At 42.5% G+C, this 18607-nt stretch overlaps 1 protein-coding gene across 5 annotated transcripts in view; it reads right to left on the bottom strand.

Moving 5' to 3' along the window:
- The window catches only part of LOC115150117 (receptor-type tyrosine-protein phosphatase mu), a 303522-nt gene extending 292889 nt beyond the window's left edge, over nucleotides 1-10633 (bottom strand). For 2 of the 5 annotated variants that reach the window (XM_029693079.1, XM_029693094.1), the window contains exon 1: nucleotides 10018-10631. In XM_029693079.1, the coding sequence (XP_029548939.1) occupies nucleotides 10018-10090 (73 nt within the window). In that variant the 5' untranslated portion in view covers nucleotides 10091-10631. Of the gene's footprint in view, nucleotides 1-10017 lie in introns of all 5 variants that reach the window. The other 3 variants (XM_029693071.1, XM_029693087.1, XM_029693103.1) reach the window with 3 other exon arrangements.
- Between the last annotated feature and the right edge of the window lie 7974 nt (nucleotides 10634-18607).

Raw genomic sequence — 18607 nt, 5'->3', positions numbered from 1 at the left:
CATGCCTTAATTATTTGCCTTGCTGCATCTCAACACAATATTCTCCCATGCTAAAGGAATATGCCCAATCCCCTCTGGATTGCTGCACACCTAGCTCTGTAAAATGGTTATAGAGGGGTGGTGGGGGAAAGAGGAGAGGGCTTATTAGTTTGCAGTGGTTTTAGTTAGTTTAAGTCGAGTTAGCGGAAGCTAGCAACAACAAATCCTCAGTCTACCCCACTGATGCCCCATCTTGAAATGTTGGGAGCTGTCTGGGTTTAGATGTGCATCAGGTGAGGAGGAGAGAGTTTACTGCCTGCTGGGTTCTCTTTGGAGGCTGTGGTGTCAACACTTCGGGGGGGGCACAGTGTAGAAACAAGGAGGGGGGTGGGGGGTTTCTACACTGTCTCTACACTATATTACCAAGTCAGTGAAACACTCCCTGGAATGGAGACTAAACTTAATTGCCTCTGATACAGAATGCTGTTAATGCAGCACTCTGTGCTGGCTGGCTCTGAACAGCTTTTACTGTTGACGCGCCAGGTTGCGATTCAACAGACTACTAGGCCAACAACCCCCCCTCCCCCCCATGAGAAATACACTGAACGGTGACACGACACCTGTGAAAGCATAGTGCCATATCTCTTCCAAGACATCCATGAAAGGGGCTCCTGGCAGTAGAGCTCACCCCAGATGAGGTGATGTGTGGCAGATTTGACAGGGCTGGGTGTGAGGGGGTTAGTCCTGAAGGAGCAGTGAGGGGTGCACTGATGTGATGACTGTAGTAGCAGGTCTGGCAGTGCTGAGCTGGAGGCGCCCTCGTTACTGTAGTACACCTGGACAGGCCTGTTAATGCAGTGCCCCTGGACAGGCCTGGGGCTCAGTGGCTCCGCTTCCTGCCACCAGCCCTGCCTGCCTGAGTGATCGTCTCTCTGCTTCCCTGCCTCCTACCCTATTTCCCTCGCTGACTGTATCGCCTTGCCTGCCTTCCCATCTGCCAATCTTCCAGCCCACTGTAATGCAAAGCTCTTTCTCAGCCTGGCTTGAAGCAGTCTCTATAAGACCCAGCCGCCCCCCTGTATGTCTATAAGACTGTGCTACCGTGCCAGCAAGCCAGTCAGGCTCCAATATCCCAGCTTGGCAGCAAGAAGGGTCAACCTACCATATGAACAGTCATCCATCTTAGTGAATCACCAGAGAGCATCAATCCGTTCTGATAGACCTTTTGTGCAATACTGAGAAAAACTCACAACAACAAAAAAATTCTGGACGGCAATAGTCGCTTTCTTTTGCTGTTTAGTAGGAGGATTAGGGCATTAGAAAAGCAAAACTTGAGGATGAAGAAAACAAAACAAGTTGTTTGCCACACAGTGTGTTTTTAGACTGATCTGAAAACCAAGCGGTAACTATTGCCGATTTGGATTCAATTGGATTTTGGTCATTTGATATTTGCCTTGTGTGTCCTTTTTCGGGGGGCTAATTTCAAGCTTTCTCAGTGAACCTCATGGAGCCACCAGCGAGGTAATGAACCGGTGGCGATGCTGGGTTGGATACCATGGATACTACTGTGGGAAATCAGATGGAAGACTTATCCTCCATTAGGACTAGTTTGTCATCAATTTGTTGGGTTTAAGGAGGGAAAATCCAGAAAGTTGCAGTAGCCAAACAAAACCCTTCCACTTCCCCACAGGAGCCAAGCTGTCCAGAATCTAGCAGTGCTGCCACTACAGTATTGTATGTATCCCACTCTAAGTCCCCTATTCATCATGATATGGTTTCCTCTAGGGTGTACGTCTGGAATCCATATGGAGATTAAGTTGATAAATGGTTTGCTGGAGATTTGGAAAAGCATTTCCGTGCTGAAGTCTGTTCTAAACATACTATGAAGCTGCTGCGTCGATATCACTGCTACGATCTTGATTTAGTAAGATAAGTCTAAAAAACAAGGAAAACACTTTTCAGGAAGATTAAGTATTCATAGAGTATCCATCAACATGATGTTATAGTCTCACATGTATTTTCTGTTGCAAATGGAAAAGTAATCTCTTTAAAAAGAAAGGCCTGGCCAGCTTAGGTTTTGCCCAACTTCATAACTAGGTCTAGCCCTTATAAGGGTCACACAGCTCTAACTTTAAGCGTTCTGTTAACCCCACTTAACATCGCACAACCCACTTGGGGCTCGTCGAACTCTGCTGCCCCCCCCCCCCCGTAACCACTTCTTAACATTCAGAAATACTTACATCTGGCCGGGGAGGACAGAAGCAGGACAGACAGTGACCCACAAATTTGCCACGCTCATAAACACGCCCTGAAATGACAACACCGATGCCAACACCAAGTCTCAACCACTCGGAAATACATGCGGGGAGATGGGCCTAAATCCGCAGTCACAAGATCGATGTCACTTTACAGCCACTTAATTTCATACTCCATTTCCTTAGAGTTGGCATTAGGTATGTATTGAGTCTAACTCCACATTTAACGTACTACCCACTTATGAATATTTACAGTTGCAATATAGGTTAAGTACCTTTCCCTGGGGGTAAAGAGAGTGTCTGTCCCCTTCGGGCAGCATATGCTGTTCACATATCCAAATCCCTCAGCACTTCTCCCCATTAATGCCTGTGATGTTTTAATGGCTTTCTGTTTCATCTCCCTCAGTTTAACTCACACAGACATTATAGTAAAGCAAGGCAGCACTTGTGAACAAGCTCAGAGGACAGCTATTAAAGATAATTATGATAAAGATGGAATTACAATACATCTAAATATTTACATGCCTCCCCTTTGAACACATATTTGAGGAGTTGTGAGAATTTCCAGAAGCATTCCTACTGCTTCCTGCACTGTGTGGAAACCACTCAACTAGGAGTCAGGAGAGTATGCATTGTGCATATTTCAGTGTATTCCAGTAAATGTTAAATCTGCATCTTAAAACACAATGCTACTTCATTAGAATCCTTTGGTGAGGAGGCTACGACTGAGGAGGGTTTTTTTAGTGCCCACCACTGAGATTATAATTTAGGAGACACATTAATTCCTCTGACCTGTGGAGAGATGTCGTCTGATTGCCGGGTGTATTCTTAAACCGTATCCAGTGTCTTATTGTATTGTGCTGGCCTGGATTTAATATCAGTCCATCATGTGTTGAGACAGGCCCGGCTGGCCATGGGATTAGGACAATTTGTGTGCGACAACGTTATTTAATACAGTGGGCCGATGACCCTCATTATGGATTAATCCATCTAAGATTTTGCTGAATGTACTTGGACACTCTTACCTCAATGATTCCCTTGTGGCGTTTGTTCTCAAAACGTCTCATCCCTATCGTGCTACAGTTAAGCTCCTTCTAAATATTATTTGTAGAAGTTCTCTGACTACTTGAAGACATGCTGGCCCCGACAGTGGTTTAGTGTGTCTTTAAGATGAGCCTTAAAACAAGTCGTAAGTAGTAGCAGAGCTTTGACTGCTTCTCCTAGGAGCTGTTTCTTCTTTAAGTCATACACACAGTCAAAAGTTTGGACACACCTACTCATTCAAGGGTTTTTCTTTAATTTTACTATTTTCAACATTGTAGAATAATAGTGAAGATATCAAAACTAGGAAATAACACATTTGGAATCATCTATAACCCCCCCCCAAAAAAATAAAAAATAAATAAGTGTTAAATCTAAATATATTTAATATTTGAGATTCTTTAAAGAAGCCACCATTTGCCTTGACAGTTTTTCACACTAAGACCTAAAACCTCATGTAAAGATCCAACAGATTTTAACACCACGTCGACAGAGCTTCAACTAGAGCTGACCCCTCCTGTCTCAGCCTCAAGTATTTATGCTGCAGTAGTTTGTGTCGGGGGCCAGTGTCAGTCTGTCACATCTGGAGTATTTCTCTTGTCTTTTCCGCTGTCCTGTGTGAATTTAAATATGCTCTCTCTAATTCTCTCTTTCTCTTTTTCTTTCTTTCTTTCTCTCTCTCTCTCTCGGAGGACCTGAGCCCTAGGACCATGCCTCAAGACTACCTGGCTTGATGACTCCTTGCTGTCCCCAGTCCACCTGGCCGTGCTGCTGCTGCTGCTCCAGTTCCAACTGTTCTGCCTGCGGCTATGGAACCCTGACCTGTTCACCGGACGTGCTACCTGTCCCAGACCTGCTGTTTTCAACTCTCTAGAGACAGCAGGAGCGGTAGAGATACTCTCAAAGATCGGCTATGAAAAAGCCAACTGACACTTACTCTTGTGTTACTGACTTGTTGCACCCTCGACAACTACTATGATTATTATTATTTGACCATGCTGGTCATTTATGAACATCTTGGCCATGTGCTGTTATAATCTCCACCCGGCACAGCCAGAAGAGGACTGGCCACCCCTCATAGCCTGGTTCCTCTCTAGGTTTCTTCCTAGGTTTTGGCCTTTCTAGGGAGTTTTTCCTAGCCACCGTGCTTCTACACCTGCATTGCTTGCTGTTTGGGGTTATAAGCTGGGTTTCTGTACAGCACTTTGAGATATCAGCTGATGTAAGAAGGGCTATATAAATACATTTGATTTGCCTGTTTTTGGTTTCACTGCTTCCCACCCCTGTCGGTGTTTCCAGTGGGCCCCAGAGAGATGACAGTTTCAATGAGACCACACACTGACGGGACAATTAATACCATTAAAATGTTCCTCCTTGAGCCAGTCTTACCCTGGTCAGGGTCATGGCACTCATCCCAAAACTGGCTAAACATAAATTGGCTTAAGAAGGCCTCGAGACCAGGCTGGGAAATATTAAAGTCATATGATTTGTGTTTGACACCAGGACAAAGAGGTGGAACACGTCAAGGAGGCTGCGCTGTGGCAGAAGGCACTAAGATTCTCAAATAAAGGCAACATGGAGCAGAAATGTGATATTTTCAGAAAAATGTTCAGAAAACCAATACTGCGAGATGAATATCTGGGGTAAACCATGAAGGCCACACACAGCTTGGCTATTTTGTTCCATTTTGTAATTTTCCATCAGTCTCACTAAATCGGTGTCTCTTTACTGTTGTCAAGATGCCTGATTAAGCCTTTCTGACATGGAGAGAACCCTGGACAGAGGGGATGATGAATGTAACAAACTATCACTAATAGGGTGGACTTCACACTTCAGAAAGCCATACATTTAAATCAACAGCCAAACAGTTAATCACGCCGCAGAGCTAAAGACCAGCCCGTACGCAATGTTGCCCCTTTCAACATCCAATTAAAATGACTAATAAACATTCATTCAAAAACGGCCCTTCTGCTTGCTTTACAATAAATAACAGCGGCGTGAGCGAAAAGTGAGGGAAATAATTATAAAGTCATAAAATATATATATATATATATATATATATTTGGCACTACATGGTCCATGCAAATATATAGGCCTTCCACATTTAGCAGAGACAGAAATAAATGACAAGGATTAGCATGGGCATCACGGTTTGGAAACAAACACAGCTGAGAAATAAAATGGCTTCATGGGAAGGTTCAGGGGGATCCAAGGGTTTCACAGCAGTAGACATACTAGGCTGATAACCTACACTGAAACATTCCCTGATGTTTAGGCCACGCTAAAGCAGAGGTGGGCCCCATTTCCTTTAGAAAACCTCTGGGTGGGTAGGGTCAAGGGGGGCGGGGGCTGCATTTCTCAAACTTCCTTTAGGAATGACAATGACTTTTAGTCACAATTAGATCAGAGGAAAATTAACTCCTCTCATGCCTGAGAAGAACACCGTAGCCCCAAACTGTTAATGACCCGTAATGACGACTCCACAGTGCCACAGATGCAGGATGACAGTAATGGAGAGATTTGCCTGCGGTCATACTCATATATCCAAGGCAGAGAGACTGGGAGAGGAGGAGGGAGGATCTGCAGCAGTGTGGGCTACTCACCTGCCCCCCCTTCCTGTAACCTGGTTCCTCTTCCAGAAAAACAACATGCAAGGAAGCAGGAACAAAAGAAACAGCCTATCCCCAAGTAACAACATCCTAGTAACAGTAGCGGCCCTATGCTGATGGCTTGGAAGTGGGGCAGGGGTGGTCCTTGGTGAATTAATTAGCTGTTTTCCTGAGTGCCTAGACTGACACACGCACCTACAAAGGCCTCTAGCGAAATTCAGTACACCCCATTATCCATCAGGAATTATGAATACGTAAATCATGCGAGAGCTTCTTTTAATATCAGCAGTTCATTAAACCTGACGGGTATGCAGTGCAAATCGCTGACTGGACCACCTGGCCTCTATTGCCCTCACTGTATAGGCATGCTGGCTGATTCATGAGTTTTCCTGCCCATTTCCCTGTGTGTCCGGCTGTACCCCCACACTCCAGAAGGGCCGAGTTTAATTAAAGAGGGTCCTGTTTGCTCAGCATCTCTTTCAGAGTCACATCTAATGGGTAATTATACTGTCTATACACAATTACTTCAAACCAAAACACTGGCCGGCCCCTTGCCCTCCGTGGCCTGAGCATAAAGACACCTCACTTCTGCTATGGTAGTGTTCATTAGGCACAAAATGGAAGAACCAAGTTAAACGAGAAAGCACTGCCTGAACCTGTTCGGTTTTCTGCAGTGAGGAGGGGGGAGGGGGGGGGGTCATTTTTGCAATTTCATGGAAGACTTTCTTTGTGTCAGAAGAGCTGGGTATGTATGACAGAAACACAATAGTGGACATGAATAATAACAGTTAATTACTTACGGTGTGTTATTATCATTATGAGGGCAACTATTCCATCTTGGGATGGCTGTGGAGATTTTAATTTCATTCTCCACTGGTGCAGATAGCCCAGCAGAGCTCCATCTGTCTGGGCTGTATGTGAACAACCACTAACTCTACTACAGTTTATATATAGAGAGCTATTTGACTGGTTATACCTCGTGTGATGGGAGTCTGTCTTAAAGACAAATCATTTTAGAGTGGATAGTTGAAAAGAGGCGAGAGACAGCAACAGTCCACAGAAAGGCTGTGTGTCCAGGTCCAGGTCCAAGGAAGAAGAACCATGAGCATTATGCAGCGTATACAAAAGGTCTGCAGCTCGGCACATAAAAAAATAGATATATTTATAGCAGTGAATGGACGGAAGAAACAGTGCAGGGAGATATCCATCCATCTGGGACAGCCAGAGGATATCCTGGGTAAAATGGTCACACAAGACACAATAATGCAATCCAGAATGCATTAGGGTCACTCCAGCCAGGCCCTGTGCGGTGTCCAAACACAAAGCTCAGCTGAGCAAAGGCTACAAACAATCATGTTCATCTCTTAACAATTTAGCCCTACTTACAGCAAAGTAAGAGAATAACCATTCACCTTCACTTCTTCAAGATACTCATTTTGATGATATGTTTGCCTTGACTGACATGTACTGTAGCCTGATCTACCGTGTATCATTCAGTGCATGTCTATGGGCTTCTACAAAAGCGAAGTGTGGTAGCCTATGTCTAACTTCTCATAGACAACTAACTTGAGTGATGCAAGCAGGGAATTGCAATGCAACTGCCTTAAATGAATCTCTCCTTGCATGGTTGCCACCAAGGATCAGGAACGCATGCAGGCAATGTGATTGTAACTACTGAACGTTTTGGGAAAACAACTGCAGCCACTTTTTAATTAGTTTGTTAGCAATCATTTTTACATTAAATAAAAAGGCTCTTAATTTGCATGTGTAATTCCATCACTGCTTTGTTACTCCCTGATTGGCAAGTAAACAAAATAATTATTTACATTCTATTATAAATATTTTTTTTAGCAAATATTTGCCTGTTTGTGCTTTTTAATATTGGTGGCGGAGGAAAAAGTTATTTGGATAAGGTTGCGGACCAAATCCTGAGCCTCAAGAGATCCCTTGTGTGGAGGGTTCTGTATGTACGATGCTGCCACCATCAGGCATTACACGTAAAGGCATTGAGAGGCAGAGACAGGGACAGTTTCGCAGTCCCACATTTATTCAAGAATCTAGTAGGAAGGCTACTTACATGCAGAACTGAAAAAAACACATTGGTTACTGACGTAGATAAATAGCATGGGTATACTGCCAAACAGTGCATTTTTATTACATGAAATTATGTCATTTTTGCACAAGTAGATGGAAACAATTACAATAATAGACGTGTGTCTGGCTCATTCATTTAGAATACAAATGTAAGTGAGAACTTACTTCAATTGCACCTATTCAAGATTTTATTTAGTCTACTTTAAAAATTCAACACAACTTTATATAGCCCCATATAAAGTTGTTTAAAACAGACTTTATAAAAAGACTTGCGTAAATAGGCCAGTTATTTTGCCTAACACATTAGGGGAAAATCAGCTAAACACATTCAGAGATGTTTGACTAAGAAAGCAAAATGCACCAACCAATGCATTTGCTAAAATGTCATTCTTCAGACAAATACAGAAAGCACTTTTCATTACATTGAACTAAACAACCATCATCATCCTCCCATGTAAAACTAAAAACAATCCACCAATGCTTAACATGTGGGATCAGGTCCAGAATACCTAACAGGCATGTGCAGGGCCCCAGAGCCCATAACCGCCAGGTGACTTCTAACCAAATAATAGTTTGTTTGTTTTATGGGGCGGAGTTGGGAGGCCGCCCCAGATAGCATATCTAGAATTGCAGGAAATTAGCTATAAAAACACCACATTTTTCTCTTTCACCCATGGCAAAAAGTGTAGAATTGCAAGAAATGTACTTTAAAAGCACAAGATTATCACAAAATATGTTGAAATGCTGCTGTCATAAATATATATATATATACACACTCACTCTTGGGTCGGTACCCCAAGGGCCCCAAAGCAGTAGTCCGGCCCTGTGTGCCATTGAGTATCATTATTACATCTACTTTAAGAAAATAATGCACAGTTGTAGCATGACTGAAGGAAAACAGATGTATTTGTTGGCCTAATGTATCATTTATGATCCTCAGCGGTCGAAGGCATTTTATGTAGGTGACACTACAGTCCCTGGTTCGAATCCAGGCTGTATCACACCTGGCCATGATTGGGAATCCCATAGGGCGGTGCACAATTGGCCCGAGTTTGGACGGGGTAGGCGGTTAATAAAATACATAGTTACGTGCTTCCAATGAAGTTCAGATGAGCCACAGTTGAGATGTGAAATGCAGCTCTCATCCAGTAAAACACAATCAATTTAGATCATACCAAATCTTCTGTATAACAATCCATGAGATATGGTTCTCCACAACTGCCCTTCACTGTGACATGTTGCCAATACGCAATGACACTACAATAATATAGGTAGTGTAGTCTATTTCAAGAAGCAGGAATAGGAAGTTAGGTTATTAGACTTCGATTACTTAAAATAGTTTAGCATATATAAAAAGTTACGGTTTGCTTTGATAAGGTCTTCAAAGATTTCATAACTTTTCAGACAAGTCGGTGTCAGTCTGACAGTCACCCAACTTGAAACGGACGTGAAATTGACCGCATCAGAATAAAAATACAAAGTAGCGCACAGAACATTTCCCTCTCCAAATAGGCTGTCAACCTAACAGCTATTAAACTCTTCAACAACTATAGTGGTTATGGATGACAGAAATAATTGCAATTTTGCCAAAGTATTCTACAGCCACAATCCAAAATGGAAGAGAATCTCGACAATCTGCTACACTGTATTTGGTCAAATAGCGTACCACAGTGCTGACTACATTATAAAAGTTTCGAATGAGCTGGTCTGGGGCACGTTGGTCTGTTAGAACTACTTGAATTATATTTACTGATGGACAAGGGGACATTAAAACAACCATATACAAACTCGTCATAAGCTCATTTCTCTGGCAAACAATGAAATTGTAGTCTAAGTAACATACACGGGCTCTGGGCAGAAAACTTGGATGTAGTAGTAGCTTGCTACAGACACAGGTCTGCCCTCCAGACAACTTCGGAATGCGTTGTTCTGCAGAGAGCGCGACGCAGCCGTTATAACCTACTAGATCAGGCTACTTCAAATCAATAGGTCTTTGCACAAGAAACTAAATACACTACACAATAAATGACGAGCCTTACCTTTGAATACTTCTCCTCGAACTGTAAGGAATAAGCTTCCCGCAGCAATGAGACAAGTTAAAAGTCTTTCCATTGCGGGAGAGTATCGCAACGTAACCCCCAGCTCCGGGGTAAAAATCTATTCTACTCTTCCGCTCTGACAGAGGAAAATATTCAGTTCTTACAGCTAACGTGCCCGGTAATGGGAGTGTTCCTCTGTCTGTCTTTCTCGACTTGGTTACTTGTGCATCTTTCAAGCGGCTCGGCTCCGGTAGTGACTTGCTGGCTGCCAGGAGGAAACTAACGTCACAGCGAACACAGAGCAGCTCAACACACCGCGCGCTCCAAGAGCTGTCGGTATTCAGATGGAGTGACTTTGGTTCTCTTTCATACTTTCATCCAACATTTGCTAGAATTCTTGATGGAAATACGCAACGATAGACACTTCACATGCAAATAGGTTTGTTTATTCTATTCTCGCCTATATCTATGTTTGAAACGGTGGAGTGAAAGTTTCAGACTGTTGTTTCAGACTGTTGTTTCAGACCGGTTTGATTCAGCTGTGGTTGATAAAGACAGGGAGGGGCATCATTTTTAAAGTCAACTATGAAGATTCCTAATTAGGGTCCGAATTTGAGCGTCCTTGCGTCATCATATTGCTTCACAGTTAATTGAGTTTCTTATGTCATTAGTAGCATTGCACTATTCTTTGAGGGAGGGGGGACTTTTTCATAACATAACTGCAATTTGAACTTTTTGTCTCAATGCAAATAAATATACTAACCTAACATTTCTCTGACCACCTTGTTATGGTGTTATGATTATTTTCCAGGTATTTTACAAATGTTCCAGTCTGAGAATAAATCAATTCTCCCAGTTAAACCGGTATTTCCCGCCAAGACCGGAAGTGTCATTCAAAGCGTTATATATATTTTTTATTTATTTAACTAGGTAAGTCAGTTAAGTTAAGAACACATTCTTATTTACAATGACGGCCTACCAAAAGGCCTCCTGTCGGGACCCGGGCTGGGATTAAAAATACAATTAATGTAATATAAATATAGGACAAAACACACATCACAACAAGAGAGACAACACAACACTACATACAGAGAGACCTAAGACAACAACATAGCTTGGTAGCAACACAACATGACAACAACATGGTAGCAACACAAAATGGTAGCAGCACAACATGACAACAACATGGTAGCAACACAACATGGTAGTGGCACAAAACATGGTACAAACATTAGTGGGCACAGACAACATCACAAAGGGCAAGAAGGTAGAGACAACAAATCATCACACAAAGCAGCCACAACTGTCACTAACAGTGTCCATGATTGAGTCTTTGAATGAAGAGACTGATATAAAACTGTCCAGTTTGAGTGTTTGTTGCAGCTCGTTCCAGTCGCCAGCTGCAGCGAACTGAAGAGACGAGTGACTCAGGGATGTGTGTGTTTTGGGGACCTTTAACAGAATGTGACTGGCAGAACGGGTGTTGTATGTGGAGGATGAGGGCTGCATATAAACATGTCTGGATTTGATTAGAGCTTTGATCAGCATGACAATTCTAACCTGATGCTACCTGAGCCTGATGAGCCATATATTAAATACATTCTATGAGAACCTACATTAACGACATTTAATGAGCCCAAAAAAGCCCAAATGATTGTGCCATTATGCAATACATAGCCTACATATATGATAGGCTACTGCACATTACGCACGACAGAAAAACATAAAAGCCCATAGATGTACCTAGCTATATGCTATCTTGGCTAAATCAATGAAACTAGCTCCAGTAGGCTAATATTTTTGAGTGTGAACTGCATTACTGTACTGTATTATACTGTAGCCTATTGTATGGACTGGAATTACACACATCGTTCAAACCATGATAAAGCAGAAGAGAAGATGCCATTCTGGTGCAGCACATGCGGCCTACGAAGTTACAAGTGTATAGGCTAGCTAATTAGATTTTGGTTTTGAAATATAATAGGGCCTATTTATAATTAGTAGGCTGACACATATATAGCCTACCTTTCATAATAATTCCCCTAATGTTATTAGCCTACCTCCTCTTTCTCTCTCTATTGTTGCTTCATTCCCACCCTGCTTCAACAGTTAAATGAAATAAGTTTTGTTGTCCTTATCTTCATCATTCTAATGACATCCTTGAATAATATAGGACTAGAATTAGATGCAGAAGGCTTTCACTTCTCTTCAAGAAGATTGAATGGTTATGGGTCTGAATGAATAACTGCTATAGACTACCACCATCACGCGTTCACTCTTCTTTCAAACTACCCGTGAGTTCTATTGGCTGCTGTATTTAACAAAAAATAGCTTGCGTCCCTCTACGAATAGTCTACTGGTATAAGAAATGGGAGAGGAGAGGCCAGCGGAGCACAGGTGCTTGCGTATTGCGCAAGAGATAGAGGCTATAAGTTAGAAGCTTATTATGCATAACATAACCCATCAATAATTAGCTAAATATAAGGCTAATACTGCATTGAAATTATTACCTGAACAAGGTAGACTAGGAAATCTATATATAGGGGTATATATCAATCTAGAACAGGATTATCTATTTTGTATGCAAAAGAGAAAGACTGCGAGTGAGTGCTCGCACATGGACTGATTTAAAACGACGATATTCGAGTGATAGGCGGTTTTAAAACTCTGGAGCTGCTAAAAAACAAAACTAATCATTACAATTAAAGAACAAGTTGACCCGCGACAGCCAGATGTAGATGGGTAAAGTCCCCCTTGTGGCCCCTCTAAATGTGGAGTATGAAATAATTTTTACATAACAAATTTTTGCTATCATTCTTTTTTTTACATCCATTATTAGACAGTGGCAACGATGATGATTATGAACATGGTATTTTGCCTGCTAAGAAAACGATGACAACAATGACTTCTAATGTAACTGGCCCCTCTAACAGTACAACTGGCCCCAGCTTGCCCCCCCCCCCCCCCCCCCCCCCAGTTGAAATGGTCTAGAACCGCCACTGAGGCTATGCTCCAGCAAATGTTGGCTAACCTGTCACAATAAAAATATTTACCATGATGAGCTGATAGCCCATCTCAGCATGGAACGCAGTTCACAATGCATGCACTGTAGACCTATCTGTCCCCACTCTGAGCGTTGATTCATCATGCAGAGGCCGTAGAGAAACCAGATTTAGACATTGCATATCATTTAACAGTTCATATAAATAATTTATTATAATTTACCGGTTTCTCGCAGTCATTTATCCCGGGAAAAGGGTGTGGTTTTGGGTGGTAAATCTCGGTAACCGGTTCCCGCCATTCAACCCTAATTGTAAACTATGCCACATTTGATCTCCTTTGTCCAATTGTCTGACATCAAAGGGTAGTCAGTCACTGCTCTCCTCACTGCTATGGTGAGAGCAATGTGAACCATGATGAATTTCAGAAGAAAGTGCTTTGTTTCTGGCCATTTTGAGCCTGTAATCAAACCCACAAATGCTGATGCTCCAGATACTAAAATAGTCTAAAGAAGGCCAGTTTTATTGCTTCTTTAATCAGCACAACCATTTTTAGCTGTGCTAACATAATTGCAAAAGGGTTTTCTAATGATCAATTAGCCTTTTAAAATGATAAACATGGATTAGCTAACACAAGGTGCCATTGGAACACAGGAGTGATGGTTGCTGATAATGGGCATCTGTAGACCTATGTAGATATTACATAAAAAATCTGCCGTTTCCAGCTGCAATAGTCATTTACAACATTAACAATATCTACACTGTATTTCTGACCAATTTTATGTTATTTTAATGGGCAAAAAATGTGCTTTTCTTTCAAAAACAAGGACATATCTAAGTGACCCCAAACTTTTGAACAGTAGTGTATATAGGTTTTCAAATTATTTAGAGTAAAGGCCCTTAAAACCTGTTGGGGCTAGGGGGCAGTATTTGCACGGCCGGATAAAAAACGTACCCGATTTAATCTGGTTACTACTCCTGCCCAGTAACTAGAATATGCATATAATTAGTAGATTTGGATAGAAAACACTCTAAGGTTTCTAAAACTGCATCCCAGGTTCCCAGACAGGTTAAACTGCCTTTAGATGACAGAATGTTAGCCTACTTGTTAGTGGTGCATTTCATCTCATTCATCAGAAAAGGATCACTGTAAAATGAAAACTGTAAAACAGTATAAATTCCAAACTGTTCACAAATGTCCCCCTTACACAATAGCATATTCAAACCAGAGACCTTTCAGTTACTGGCACAATGCTCTAAAAGCAAGTCGATCTGCCGCCCATATGAAGGCCGTTTAAAGGCCCAGTGCAAAAGGCGGTAGTGTATATAGGTTTTCAAATTATTTAGAGTAAAGGCCCTTAAACTGCCTTTAGATGACAGAATGTTAGCCTACTTGTTAGTGGTGCATTTCATCTCATTCATCAGAAAAGGGTCACGTTCCCCTGCTCAGATGTTGCACCCATCACCCAATGCATCACCCATGCATCACCCAAACGCCCCCCCCCCCCCACTCCCCCCCATGACAGAGCAACGCCTGGAAGGAGGAACACGCCCCCCAATGGCAGAGCAACGCCTACAAGATGTCATAATCAAGTCTGTGCGATTCTGTACACAGGATTTATTTGCTATCTTCCCTGGTCAAACAACGACCTAGTAAGGTTGGCCCAGCAGGCTTGAAAGACGCCCATTTAGCATAAACAGTTACATGCTACACGCACCTTAGATTCCCATTGTCTGCTGACCCGAACAGCCCCACTTCAGCACTTATGAATACGGAGACAAACCAAGGATACTGTAGTTCACCCAATCAAACAACAGAAGATTCAAAATGACAAATAACATTATCTATAACATAGGCTAATGTCAGGTAGCCTACTATAATCAAAGTGAATTATGATGAAAATAGCCAATGAAAACTGTAAAACAGTATAAATTCCAAACTGTTCACAAATGTCCCCCTTACACAATAGCATATTCAAACCAGAGACTTTTCAGTTACTGGCACAATGCTCTAAAAGCAAGTCGATCTGTCGCCCATTTGAAGGCCGTTTAAAGGCCCAGTGAAAAAGGCCCAGTGCGTTGAAAAACGTGATTTCCTGACATTAACAAATATTTCCCACAGTATGAGTTGGGATAAAAACTGTGAAATTGTGAAAATTATGATGATGCCCTTTTTGTGTAAGAGCTTTTTGAAAACAATCATATAAATGATTTAATAATGAGATAAAAATGACTGTATTGGAACTTTAACGGCGACAACAAACAATTCTAATTTAAATGATTTACAATATAGATAGCATGATTTGCAAATATCAAACGTCTGAGTAGAATGTTTATATAGTTTATAGGCTAACCTATGCCCATGCGTGAAGAACATGCCAAGAGTGTGCAAAGCTGTCTTCAAGGCAAAGTGTGGCTATTTCAAGAATCTCAAATCTCAAATATATTTAATACTTTTTTGTTTACTACATGATTCCATATGTGTTATATATCATAGTCTTGATGTCTTCACTATTATTCTACAATGTAGAAAATAGTCAAAATTAAGAAAAACCCTTGAATTGAGTAGGTGTTCTAAAATGTTGACCCGTAGTGAATATATATTTTTTAAATTCCTTTTCCCCTTTCCCGTTTTGTATCACAAAGTATAATGGATTGATATTATAGTCCAGTTGGAGGCGATAATGCAACGTAAAGGATGCCAATGGCCATTAAACCCAGAAGAAGAAGAAGGAATGGATCATGTATGTGTGCCATTCAGAGGGTGAATGGGCAAGACAAAATATTGAATTGCCTTTGAATGGGGTATGGTAGTGCCAGGCGCACCGGTTTGAGTGTGTCAAGAACTGCAATGCTGCCGGGTTTTTCACGCTCAACAGTTTCCCGTGTGTATCAAGAATGGTCCACCATCCAAAGGACATCCAGCCAACTTGACACAACTATGAGAAGCATTGGAGTCAAAATGGGCCAGCATCCCTGTGGAACGCTTTCGACACCTTGTAGAGTTCATGCGCCATTGAATTGAGACTATTCTGAGGGCAAAAGGGGGTGCAACTGAATATAAGCAAGGTGTTCCTAATGTTTTGTACACTCAGTCGACATGGCTTCAGTACCTAGACCAGCGTTTCCCAAACTCGGTCCTAGGGACCCCAAGGGGTGCACGTTTTGGTTTTTGCCCCAACACTACACAGCTGAGGATTAGTTGATTATTTGAATCAGCTGTGCAGTGCTAGCGGGGAAAAAAACTAAACTTTGGGTCCCGAGGACCGAGTTTCAGAAACCCTGAACTAGACACATGGGAAATACATGGGCATGGCTGAAGCACACCCTAGGATGGTGAAAATGCATGGACTTGGACTGCGTCAGAATACACAAAGTGCCCCATTCAACTAAGGCTGTTTGCTCCCTCCCTGGACCCCACTACATGTGGTTGCATCTTACTCGTTCAGAAGGACAGATACAGTACAGCACGTCTTTTTCTGTCATCCGCAGTTATAGAGCAATGCAGAAGAAAAAGATGTCCTTGTGTAGCTACTAGCTCCACTGATGTGGAACCACCTTTTCTTCATAATTGACACACTGTGTGAGATGATGAGACCAGGTGTGGTAAAGGAGGAGCAGAGACAGGCTAAACTGACACCATCTCAAACAAGGACCCAATAAAAGGCCACTCTGACTTCGTTCCGGGTTCGTTGTAGTAAAATGTCCTTTTTTTATGAGCTCTGATGTGTGGTTAGACTGTAGGCATCATACAGAGATAGGCTCTCCATCAGAAAAGCGCCACTGTAAACGGCAGCTTGTTGAAATTCTGCTGGGGAATTGATGTAGAATAGGGGAACTTTTACAGCTAAATGAGTCGGGCTTGTGTATGCTAGAGCAAGTGAAAAGCCCTGTTTGAATCCCTCTTTCAGCTACGTGGGTTTTCACCCCATTGCTTTTCTCCCAATTTCCTCAAGGAAAGAAGGAACTAAGGGTAGATTTAAAGGGATCTCCTCCTGCACATTCCTGATTGTGCCTCCTGTGCAAGTGGCCGATGAGAAATGAAAACGTCATTATGTTGTTTTGGGATTGGTGTTTAAAACTGCTTGGTTATGCAATCTTGTCCTTGAGAAAGTTTTCTGGCCAGGCAGGCAGGAAGGAATAGCGTGATTCGCAGCTTAAACCCTAGTCATCCTGGTTACCTACTTCAACATTGTTCAGGGGCACAATGCCGTGACATTTTCATATGTAATTATGTAGTCTCCGGATGAAGAACATTGACTCCCCTTGGTGTTGTAAATCAATACTAAAATGTCCTCTGGATACAAAGTGAGAGATCTGTCAGACTCAGACATTGGAGAATGAGAGTGAGCTCTGGACACATGAAAATCTGTAATGACAAGGACGAGTAAGAAGATGGAATTGACTATAATTTTCAGACAATTTCATCACTGTGGATTCCTACATGGATATCTGTAAAAATTGTGGATACGGTGGATATCTGACCGTCAAGTTACAATATCTGAATTCAAGGTGACATAATAGCACTTCCTTATCATGTAAAACCATTGTGAGGAAATTATGTTGGTTCATGGAGATACTAAAGGGATTTATGTCAGCCCTCAAGATGAGGTCTTGTTCAGCAGTTGGAAAATGTTTTGGATCAGGGCATTACCACTGGATCTTTTCCAATAAGATCACAGATTTAAATCATTTTGTAAAACATTTTGCTATTGTGTGCCATACTGAACATGAAACAGAAAATGTTTTCAAGCGTATTGCCGCAGAAAATGAGAATTGGACGAACTCAGATTGTTCCTCCCTCTTGTTTCAGTCCGTGTTCTTCCTATTGATGCATAATGAACACACATTTTATTACCCCCTCTTGTATCCCACCATAACCTGCCAGCAGCATACCACCCTGCATCCCACTGCAAGGCTTGGCTCTGAAGCTAAGCAGGGTTGGTCCTGGTCAGTCCCTGGATGGGTGCAGGGTTGGTCCTGGTCAGTCCCTGGATGGGTGCAGGGTTGGTCCTGGTCAGTCCCTGGATGGGCGCAGGGTTGGTCCTGGTCAGTCCCTGGATGGGAGCAGGGTTGGTTCTGGTCAGTCCCTGGATGGGATCAGTGTTGGTCCTGGTCAGTCCCTGGATGGGCGCAGGGTTGGTCCTGGTCAGTCGCTGGATGGGAGCAGGGTTGGTCCTGGTCAGTCCCTGGATGGGAGCAGGGTTGGTCCTGGTCAGTCCCTGGATGGGAGCAGTGTTGGTCCTGGTCAGTCCCTGGATGGGAAACCAGATGCTGCTGGAAGGTCAGTAGGAGGCATGCTTTTTTATTTAACTGGACAAGTCAGTTAAGAACAAATTCTTATTTACAATGACGGTCTATCCCGGCCAAGGCCTAACACGGACGACGCTGGGCCAATTGTGCACTGCCCTATAGGACTCTGAATCACAGCCGGTTGTGATACAGCCTGGAATCTAACCAGGTCTGTAGTGACACCTCAAGCACTGAGATGCAGTGCTTTAGACCACTGCGCCACTCGAGAGTCCTTTCTTTTGGTCTAAAGAATTATCTGTAACCCAATGCCCCAGGGCAGTGATTGGGGACATTGCCCT

The sequence above is a fragment of the Salmo trutta genome, chromosome 2 (assembly GCF_901001165.1).
Source record: "Salmo trutta chromosome 2, fSalTru1.1, whole genome shotgun sequence".
NCBI classification, from domain to species: Eukaryota; Metazoa; Chordata; class Actinopteri; order Salmoniformes; family Salmonidae; genus Salmo; species Salmo trutta.
Note: the sequence above shows the minus strand (reverse complement) of the source record. Positions and strands in the feature narration are given on the sequence as shown.